Source organism: Plasmodium yoelii (assembly GCF_900002385.2).
Source record: "Plasmodium yoelii strain 17X genome assembly, chromosome: 9".
Lineage (NCBI taxonomy): Eukaryota > Apicomplexa > Aconoidasida > Haemosporida > Plasmodiidae > Plasmodium > Plasmodium yoelii.
In genome coordinates, this window is record NC_036181.2 from 1,188,820 (window position 1) to 1,200,922 (window position 12,103).

At 18.9% G+C, this 12,103-nt stretch overlaps 2 protein-coding genes across 2 annotated transcripts; one reads left to right on the forward strand and one right to left on the reverse strand.

Moving 5' to 3' along the window:
* Positions 1-4,108: 4,108 nt before the first annotated feature.
* On the forward strand, positions 4,109-9,010 carry PY17X_0928500 (peptidase M16, putative; the record flags this gene model as incomplete). The annotated part of the gene is made up of 1 exon (XM_022956026.1): positions 4,109-9,010. One exon carries the CDS (start codon positions 4,109-4,111, stop codon positions 9,008-9,010), a length of 4,902 nt encoding a protein of 1,633 aa, XP_022812221.1.
* Positions 9,011-9,275: 265 nt separating this feature from the next.
* Positions 9,276-11,597, reverse strand: PY17X_0928600 (elongation factor 3 protein PFEF3-rl; the record flags this gene model as incomplete). The annotated part of the gene is made up of 1 exon (XM_721540.1): positions 9,276-11,597. The coding sequence occupies one exon, from the start codon at positions 11,595-11,597 to the stop codon at positions 9,276-9,278; it is 2,322 nt and encodes a 773-aa protein (XP_726633.1).
* Between the last annotated feature and the right edge of the window lie 506 nt (positions 11,598-12,103).

The following is a 12,103-nucleotide window of genomic DNA, read 5'->3' on the forward strand; positions in this document are numbered from 1 at the left end:
TATGAATTGTTTGGTCTTCAAAATAACATAAAGTGTAAGACATTATTTGAATTACAATATATAATAAATAATCAAGACAAATATAATTATGATAATATATGTAAACTTTTATAGCAAAAATAATGATAAATATAAGAGTTATAAAAATTAAAAGAATATATATTAATAATTTAAAAATATAAAAATAATACTTTATTATATATTAAAAATATTTAATATATTATATTTATAGTTTATTAATTTAATTATAATAAATATAATATTATTAAAAATATTAAATCTATATTAATTTAATAATATATTATTATTAAAAATATTTAATAATTATATATGTTTATTAATTTAATTATAATAAATATATTATTAAAAACATTTAATTATATTTGTTTATTAATTTAATTATAATAAATATATTATTATTAAAAATATTTAAATATTATATTTGTTCATTAATTTAATTATATAATAAATATAATATATTATATTAAAAATATTTAAATTTATATTATTAATTTAATAAATATATTATTATTAAAAACATTTAATTATATTTATATATTAATTTAATTAAATATATTATTAAAAATGTTTAATTATATTTATATTGTTTATTTAATTATAATAAATATATTATATATTAAAAATATAAATAATATTAATTTGATTAAAATAAATATTAATTAAATATTATTAATATTAAAAACAATTAAAATATTTATTTATAATATATTAATTTAATATAATAAATAATATTATATATTAAAAATAATTAAAATATCATATTTATAGTTTATTAATTTAATTATATAATATATATTATATTAAAAATATTTAAATATATTAATATTTAATGATTTATTAATAATAATTAAATAATATAATTAATAAATATAATAAAATTATTAAATAATAAATATATTAATTAATAATAATATTAAAATATTATATAATTAATTTATTAATAAATATATTTTTAATTAAATATTAATTATATATACCAATTAATTATTTATTTTAATAATTTATTATTATTTAATTAATTTAATTTTAATTAACTATTTATATTAACATTTAATTATTTATATATTTTATTTAATTAATATTATTAAATTAACAATTTATTTTAAATATAATATTTAATTTATGCTATATATAATTAATATTATATATAATAAAATTTAATTAATAAATTATTTTAATTATAATATATATATTTAATAAATAATTTTAATAATATATAATAAAATTTAATTAATGTTTATTTTAATAAAATAAATAATTAATATTATTAAATATTATATTATTTTAATTATTTTACACATTATTTAAATAATATTTAAACATTTATAAATATATATTTAATTATTTTGTTTATATAATAAATTAATAATTATTTTATTTTTAATTATTATAAAATAAATATATTTTATTAATTAAATATTTATATTAATTTTTTTAATTATATTATATTAATTTATATATATTAATGAAATTTAATTATTAATTTATTTTATATTAATATATATTATTTTTAATTTAATTTATTTATAAAATTAATTATTAATTTATTATATTTATAATTATTTTTAATTTAATTTATTATAAAATTAATTATTTAGACATATATTAAATAACATAATTATTTTATTAATTATAATATTAATAATTTAAATATATTTTTAATATTCAATATATTGTACATTTTTTAATGAATTATTTAATATTTAGAAATACAATAATTCTGTATTATTACTTTATTATAATATTTTTTAAATATTAACAAATATCAGTCTATATAATATAATAGAATATAGCAAATCATATATGCTGTATAAATTCTTTCAAGTTTCATTACAAATTATTTTTATTTGAAATTTTATAGTATTCTTATATTGTCTTAAACTTAATAACTTATTTTTTTGGAGAACTTTTGTTTCAATTATTCATATTAATGTTTTTTCAACGACTCTTATTATATTTCAGACATATTACACTGTATAATATTATAGCATATACATATTAGTTAGAGATACTTGATACTTCTAAATACATTTATGATAAATTCAAGATTTTCCATAAAATAAAATTATATTATTTCTTTCGATATTACGATATGCTTTAAATGTGCATACACACACTTAACAATCTCATAAACACAAGACATTGTTTATTCGTTTAATCAATTATTTTAACTACAGAGAAAGTAACACACCATTGATCCTTTGCTCATTGAAAATATTTTACAATTTTATTAATACAAAGTACATTCTATTTGAACTTAAAATAATAAGGGTATATAATTTAATAGGAACAATATGTAAATCGAAGTCATAAAAATATATATACATATTTTTAGTTTAATGCCCACTTAGGAATCGTAAAAAAAAATCCATCACTTTCTGATTCTATAAAGCTTACTTTATAATAAATAATTATGTTGAATGTAATTCCTAAATATGCACATTATGTAAAGAATTATAAAAAAATAAAACAATATGTAATCCTATTTTTTAAAAAACAATAAATCATCCTCTTTACCTATTATATAAAACACCACCTTATTCCAATTTTATGTTTTAAGTTTCAAATTATCATAAAGATTCATTAAAATGCTCATGAATAAAACAACTCCCTTTACATTTTAATAAATTGCATTAACCATGAAATAAAAAATACGATAATTTTACTAAAGCATACATTTTTTTTTTCAAATGAATTGTGTATATCCCTTGTTCCTGCTTACACAATCGTGATTTGTGAATTTTACAATATTCGAGGGAATTTTAATGAAAATTGTATTTATATTTCTAAAAGTGCAGTGTTGTAATGTACATTAGACAATATTAATAATGCTATATATAAACAAAAAACGATATATATAAAAAAATCAAAAATAATAGCAAGGACAAATTCCGTTTAATTATTTCTTTAAAAATTCATCTTTTGTCACCTTTTCGGAATAATCAATATATTGATTATGTTTTTGAATGTCTATATATTATTCCTTGAAACGAACATTATATCTTTTCATTCATTGAAAAAAAATGAATTATATAATTATGTTGTAATACCTTTTTAACATCATTACAAACAAATATCTTAAATATTATGAATGTTTTTTTATTAATACGAACTTGTTCAATTATTGCTCTTTGAAATAACGCATATGAATTTATATTATTTTGACACAATTTTCTTAAATTGTTGTAGTTGTCTCAATATTCCATCCAACATTTGAATTAATCATTTATAAAGCATACATATATGCTTTTTAGTTTATATGATTTTAATACCTTTTAATATATAGTGACATATATTGTTTGAAAAATTATAACATTAAAAATATGATTTCAAGGAAAAATGCAATTCAGAAAATTAAGTACAAATAATGGAAATTGAAAAAAAATAAGTTATATAGAATAAAATATTAGGAAATTTTATATTTGGCTTTTTTTATGTATAATTTTTAATATTGCCAATAATTATTATAGTTACACACATTTTTAAAATATATTAAATTTATCCTTATTATTTTTATAGACATTTACAATATGCATGTACGGTTCATAACAAATTTATATTTTTTTATTAAAACAACCTAATAACAACGGTATGCCACCATGTGTGTAATATGAAATATATATTTTTGTGGAAATATTCATAAAAAAATAGCTTTTTTTTTTTATAATTTAGTTATATTATATCAAAAATGTAAAATTTTGGCTATTTTTTTTTTAACATTCAATTATTCATTAAAAATATTAAAAAAGTATTAACGTTCATGTATTTTTGTCTATTATAATCTTAATAAAAATAAATAAACATTTTTCCATTTTTTGTTTTTGTCATTTTTATTTTCTAATTTTTGTAGATTTTATTACCTGTATAAGTTCTTTTGAAACTATTTCAATAAACAGCAGGTACTTATTTTTTTACTTTTATATATACAACATATTTTAATTATGTCAATATTAATGTTATTTTCTGTGGATGTGTATATATGAATTTTGTTTATATCGTAAAAACTAGCAATATAAACTGCATATTATTTTTTTAAGACAAGTTGACAAATTTTCATGAGTGCAAATAAACAAATAGAAGAGTTAAAATGTATTTTAACATTTTTATTTTTCTCATAATTTTAGTTTATGAAAATCAATCAAGTTGTCAAAATCCAATATATAATCGTAAAAAAAATTATGGATTAAGTAATGAACAATTTAGAGCAATACTATTTGGTCTTAACTATGATTTCCCAAATAAAAATAACATAGACAGAGAAAATGTGGAAAATCATTCTTTATTTTTCCGTAACTTTGTCGATGATGATATCCAAATAAACAAACAAAATGAAAAAACACAATCACAAATTGAAATTATGAATAATGAAAAAATAAAAAGCTCTGGTACTATACACGATAATAAAAATATCAATAATCATTCTGTAACCAGTGGAAATGAAAAACCAAACGATAGATTATTACAAAAGACATTGAGAAAAAATAAATTAAGTGAAAAGGATAATTCATATAATAATAATAGTTCAACTAATATCAATAAAAATGAAAATTCAGTATTTAATGAACCTACGAATGCAAATGATTATATACGAAAAAAAGAGGACACTAATGATTTCAAACAACCAAAAACATTACAAAAAAATATTAGTGTTAAAAGTAATAAAGAGGATCCAAACTCATTAAAAGACAAAAAAATAAATATAAATGAAAATAAAACACAAGGAAATATTAATCAAAATATCCCATTAAATAAACCCGTAAATAATATGACAAACAAATTGGATAATCATATTGAAAAATTTGTTAAAGATAGTAATGAAATGAATAACTCCAATGTTCAAGAAAAACATCAAGATAAAGACTTATTACATAATAATGGAAATAATAAAGATATGCAAATGGATCATAATGATGAACCACAAATTTTGTCAAATGGGAAAAAAAAACAAAATACAAAATATATAAGTATAAATCCTAGAACAATAAAACATAAAGAAGAAAATGTAAATTATTCACCAAAAAAAAATATACCAGGTCTTCCAAATTCAGGAAGTGACCTTTTGAAGGAAATACAACCAGTGAAATATAATGAAAATATAAATAAAAAATTAAATGATGCATCTAAAGGAAATGGAGATTTACAAAAGACAACCAAAACTGATGAAAACATATTTTCTGAAAATATCACTTTAAAAAATAAAACTAATGATACAAATTATTATAAATATTTTAAATTGAAAGAAAATGGATTTAGAGGATTAGGAATAATAAATCAATATTCATCAAAAGGGGGGTTTTCAATATCAGTTGATTGCGGAGGATATAATGATTTAGATGACATTCCAGGAATTTCTAATTTATTACAACGAGCTATTTTTTATAAGTCTAAAAAAAGAGATACGACATTATTAAGTGAATTAGGAGTAAGTTCACCAAAATACAATAGTCATATTAATGAATCTTTTACTAACTTCTATGCAAGTGGTAATTCTGAAGACATTTATTATTTATTAAATTTATTTGTCCAAAATTTATTTTATCCAATATTTAATGAAGAATCCATAGAAAACGAAGTTAATGAAATTAGTAATAAATATATTTCTATGGAAAATAATCCTGAAACTTGCTTAAAAATTACTAGCCAATATCTTACACATTTTAAATATTCAAATTTTTTCATTTATGGGAATTACATTACCTTATGCGAAAATATTTTAAAAAAAAAAATAGATATAAAGAAAAAATTGTATGAATTTCATCGAAAATGTTATCAACCTAAAAATATGTCAATTAGTATACTATTGGGGAAAAAAACAAGCTCATCAGATCATTACAACATCAATGATATTATGAATATGGTTGTTCAATTTTTTGGAGAAATCAAAAATTATAATTATGAAGAAGAGATTAAAAAAGAAAATAACATGGAATTGGAAGAAAATTTGCCTAATAGACAAGTGAACAATTATAACGATAAAATTTTCACATATAATGATGCGCAAATTAATTTAAATAAAGAAATAAATACTAAAAATGGTATGTCTATTCCGTTTGTAAATAAATTAAATTATGCTCTTGATTTAAACCAAAAAAGTAAGTATATAGAAATTTTAAAAAAAGAGGGATGGGAAAATCAAATCTTTTTATATTGGAGCTCTAAAATTAATATTTATATATATAAAAAAATTGAAGAATTTAAGGTCATGCGTTTTTTTCGTGAACTTTTTTCGAACTTCAGAAAGGATGGATTATATTATAAAATATCTGTGGAAAACAAATATGCATATGATTTTCAAATTATAAATATATGCAATAAATATTATTTGAATTATGGGATATTAATAAAATTGACAGAGAAAGGGAAGAATAATTTAGCTCATTTAATATATATATTCCAAACATTTATCAATGAAATAAATAAATTATTTGATTACGATAGTTTAAATAAAGGTGTAAACAAATATATTTTGAATTATTATAGAGAAAATACTTTAACCACTAATATAAATTTTAGAAAAAATGATATAAATATATGTCTAAATGATTTAATAAATTATTCTAACACATTACTTATTTACTCTGAAAATCCACTTGAATTTTTAACAAATAACAATTTAGTAGAAAATATAAATAAAAATGACTTTCGAAATGAGATAAAAATTACCAGCTTAATAGGTTCTCTTATCAGAAATGAAAATATGCATATTATAAATGTTGTAGATATATTCACTGTAACAAATCAAATAAAAATTCCAAACACTTCTATCGAATATTCTATAGGGGATAACCCATATATTATTGATGAAGGACAAATTACAAATAATATAAACTTTACACTTCCAGAATTTAAAAATTGTCCTTTTAGTAATTTTAAGAAAAATTCGATTTTAAATGAGAATTCATTTTTCTGTGTTTCCTACAATAATAAAGAAAATTTTAATTATTCAAAATATAATAAACAAACATTTGTATCAGATGACAATGAATATGTTAAATCAAATATATTATATAACATACCTTGCTTGATTAAATCTTCTTATGGATATAATATATTTTTTAAAAAAGGTTTAACAGAGACTTCAAGAGTAAATGCAGATTTCATTTTTTTTTTCCCTTCCAAAAATTTTACCTTTTATGAAGCAATTTTTACTCGTATACACATCATAATACTGAAAAAAAAAATAAAGCAAATGTTGTCTGATTACACAAATTGCTCAGTAAATGTGAATATTAAGGACAATGTTGAATCATATATATTACACGTAGATAGCAATAGCTATTATTTCGGGGATATGTTAAATAAAATAGAGGATCTTTTATCAATAAAAGAAGTTCCTACCAATGATGAATTTAATGACGCTTATGATGAATTAAATTTATATGTAAAAAGAAAAGAGAATGTTGTTGTAGGAGACTCTTTAAATATTATACATTCTTTATTTAATAAATATATCCCAACAAATAAAGAAATTTATGATATTTTAAATGCATATTTATTTTACCCTTTATATAATTCGTATATAAAATATATAAATAACTTTTTTCACAAAAATTATATTAATATATTTATATATGGAAATTTGTCGATACCAAATGAAATAAATATTAAAAATGAAACTAACTATGGCATTAATACAAAACATAATAGTACTAACAGCGTTAATAATAATAACGGGATGAATTATAATACTTATATAAACAATACACATACAATGTATAATAAACATGCTTTAGGAAAAAATGACAACGTGATAGAAGACAAAGAAAATTCTATTGAAATACCTCAAAACGGAATAGGAATAAAATATATTATTGATTTATGTGAATCATTTATAAGAAACATAACAAATAATGTTATAAGAAAAAGTGAATCTACGTACTATGCAACCAAATTAATTAATAATGAAGACATAGAAATAGATATACAAATTCCAGATAAAAATGTTGGTAACAGTTCAATAACAGTATCATATATTATTGAATCTGAAACAATAGTAAGCGATATGTTAATTAATATTATTGTTGATTTAATTTCATCAGATTTTATTAAATTTGCTAAAATAAAGTATAACGATGGTTATACCGTTGATGTAAAAACATTATCCACAAAATATGGATTTGGAGGAATAATTTTTGTTATTCAAAGCTTTGATAATGATGTTGAAAAACTAGAAGAAGATATATGTGGATTTGTTAAACACTTAACATTTCAATTGATGAATATTGATATATACAATTTAGTAAAAAAGATGCAATATATGAAAAAACAATACATATTAAATAATAGTATATTTACCTTTAATCAAGAATATTCAACTATACTTGATGAGATAATTAATGGAAATGAATGTTTTGATAAAAAATACAAAATTGTAAAAATATTTGATGAATTAATTAATTGTCCCAAAGTAATTTTAAATAAAGCAAATTACATTTTACAAAATGCCAAGAAATTGATTTTTAAGGAATATAAAACATCTGATGCACCAAATAACGTAAATGAACAAATGAATTATATCCATTCCAATAAAAGATGTAATTATACTAACAATAAAAATGATATAATATCTAATATTGAATTGTCAAATACCGTGAATTTCACCAAAGCAACCAAATTAAATAACAACGTTCCCAATTATAATGTATTTAGAATGAATAATATGCATAAAAAGGGGAATTATATCATAAATGTATCAAATTTTCTTGAAATAAAAAGGAAAGGATTTGTTCAATATGTTATTGATTATTTTAAGAATCCTTATAAATTAAGTTTGAATCATAATAATTATTTAGATTATAAAAGTTGTGATGATGAAATGGATAAAGATAATTTTCATGTATTTCACAATTTTACAAATGATATAAATGAAATAAGAGAATATTTTCTTGCAAAATTTTCGAATGATCAAGAAAATAAAGAAAAGTGTTCGATAAATTATGAAGAAATAAAGAAACATTGCTATGAAGTAAATGCTAATACGTATGATTAAGAAAAATATTAAAAAAAATTATATAGTGTTTTTTTAGTTTGTATTAGATATATACAAAAAAAATTACAAAATTGAAATAAAATAAGTTTAAAGGATAAAAATAAAAACCTAAAATATATTTAATGGGGGAAACTATTTAACTATTTTTGTGCATTTTTTAATTGTTCATGTTTTCATGTATATTTACACACACACATATATATATATATATATATATATATTAAAAATAAATTAGTGACTATAAATTTATATATGTTGTATATAATTAAATTTTATTTTCAAGTAACAATTTAGTATATTTTTCAAATTCATAATCAATTTTAACCACCTCCTTTGTAATATTGTTTATATGGTATATTTCATCAGCTACATGTTTGATCAAGTATGTATCGTGACTTATAAGAACAATACCACCTTTATACAAACTCAATGCTACAATTAGGGCTTGTACGGATTCAATATCAAGATGATTGGACGGTTCATCTAAAATCAATACATTTGGATTTTTATAAGCTAAAATAGCTAATGCCAATTTACTCTTTTGTCCCCCAGATAAAACATAAATGGGTTCATATAATATATTTGTTGGTATATTAAATTTATTAAAATATTTGATAGCTTCATCTTCTTTTATATTTTTGTGTGAATAATTATATTGTAATTGTTGAATAGAATTAAAAACAGGATTTAAACTATCAACATGATATTGAGAATAGTATCCTATATTCGCTTTATTACTAACATATAATTCTCCATCAAAAACATCTATCAAATTTAAAATAATTTTAATTAATGTTGTTTTACCACTACCATTAACACCACATATTGCAATTCTCGAGTCCATATCTACTTCAAAGTTTGCATTTTTAAATAAGAATTCATGTTTAAATTGATAATCTCCAGTTATATTATTAGTTAGAGTATCCTTTTTATTTTCATCATCATTTGACAATTCTATCGGTTTTGCATTTGAATCTTCAAAATCATCTGCTATTATAATATTTGCATTTTTTTTTATTTGTAAATTTTTAAACATTTCGTTTTTAAAAGAAACATCTCTTAATCTGATAAGCACACTTGATACATAAAATGGTTCTAAAAAAGAAAACTTAAATGGTGTTTCATCTTTTTCTAAATTTACAACTGGAAGTTTATTTAAAAGTTTTATTCTGCTTTGAACCAATGTTGCTCTTTTAGAATTATATCTAAATCGATCTATAAATTTTTGGACATGCTTTTTCTTCAGTTCAATTGAATCATGTTCTCTTTGTTGTTGTAACAAATGTTCTACTCTTGTTTTTTCAAATTGATCATAATTTCCTGAGTAATATGTTAATTGCTTTTGATGAAAATGAATAATATCTGTACAAACTTCGTTTAAAAAATTTCTATCGTGTGAAACTATAATACATGTTTTATTTAGCTTTTGAATGTAATCTATCAAGAATTGTATGGTATATATATCTAAATGGTTTGTTGGTTCATCTAATAATATTATATCATTGTTACTGAATAAAATACGACTTAAACATAATCTCATTCTCATTCCTCCACTTAGAGAGTTTACTTTTTTTTTTTGAAGGTTGGAGTCAAAACCAAGACCACATAAAATTTTACTAGCCTCTTTTTCTGCTTCTAAATAATTAATACTATTTAATTTTTCATAAATATTTATTATTTTTTCATCTGTATCATCCTTTAAATTATCACATTTTGTATCATTTGAATTTTTAGTATCATTTTGTTTTTTTGCTAATTCAAGTTCCTCAAGTTCTTTTAATAAATTATGTCGTATTTTATCAACCATTAAAACACATTCTAAAACTGTTACATCTTCAAGAAATAAATCTTGTTCAATACATGCTATACTAATATCTTCTTTGATATTTTCAATTTCATGTCTTGCTAATTTTGCTAATAATGTACTTTTCCCAATTCCATTTTTACCGATAAGCCCATATTTATTCATTACATTTATTTTTAATGTAGTATCGTTTAATAAGTTCCTTTGTCCGATACTTAAATTAAAGTTTTCAATTCTGATATCATTCATTTTTTCAATTTTCGTTTTACTTTTGTTAGAATCACTACAATGTAATAAATTATGTACTCTTACAGGTGATGGAATTTTTATTTTATTTTTTACCCATTCTTTAAATAAACTTAACTGCTTTTCTTTTTGTTTTTGTTTCTCTTTATTAATTTTTATACTTTCACTTAGTGGGATACTAGTATTATAATTAACTTGTTTTTCTTGGATTCCTAAAAATGGATCATAATAACCTATCACATCATTTTTTTCCCAATATTCTTTTAGATTAAGAGATTTTGTTAATTTTTCATTATTGTTATCATTTTTATTTTCATTAGTTACTTTAATTACATCATTTACATGTTTTTTATAAATTTCTGCAATTACATTTTTTTTTAATTTTTTATCAGAAAATGGACAAATTAAATCATAAAAATAATCTACACCATTTTTCACAATTTTTTTTTTTTCATCATTTATTCTTTCCTTTAAATAACTTTCTGTTTCTTCATCAAGTTCAATAATTTTAAACAAGTCTTCTAAAAGTTCTTTCATATTTCCCCATATATCTATGTGTGATTATAAATTCTTATATATATATATCGATTTTTGTGAAAATATTATTTCAACGATTATATTATGTTGATATATTTATTATATATGTAACACAGATATAAAATCCTGATACAAAAGTGTATTAGTTAACTGTATTGTTAAATTTTGTTTTCATGATAAAAAATATATAAGCTTATATATTACCATTATTATATTCCCTCTTTTATTTAATATTGTAAAAAAAAAAAAAAAAAAAAGAGGAAAATAAAATATTAAATGTTTTAAGCTATGTGAAAGGCCAAAATATTTTCATTTAAAGGCTATACATAAAAATATATTTAATAACTTTTGAAATAATAGAAATTCATTATCCGTTATAATTTTTTAAATTATGTTATTTTATGAAAGCACTTTACATTAAAAAAACGATATAGCTATACATTATATATCTATAACTTTTACATATATTTTCAAAATTTTAGAACGATTTTCCTATAAAATTATTT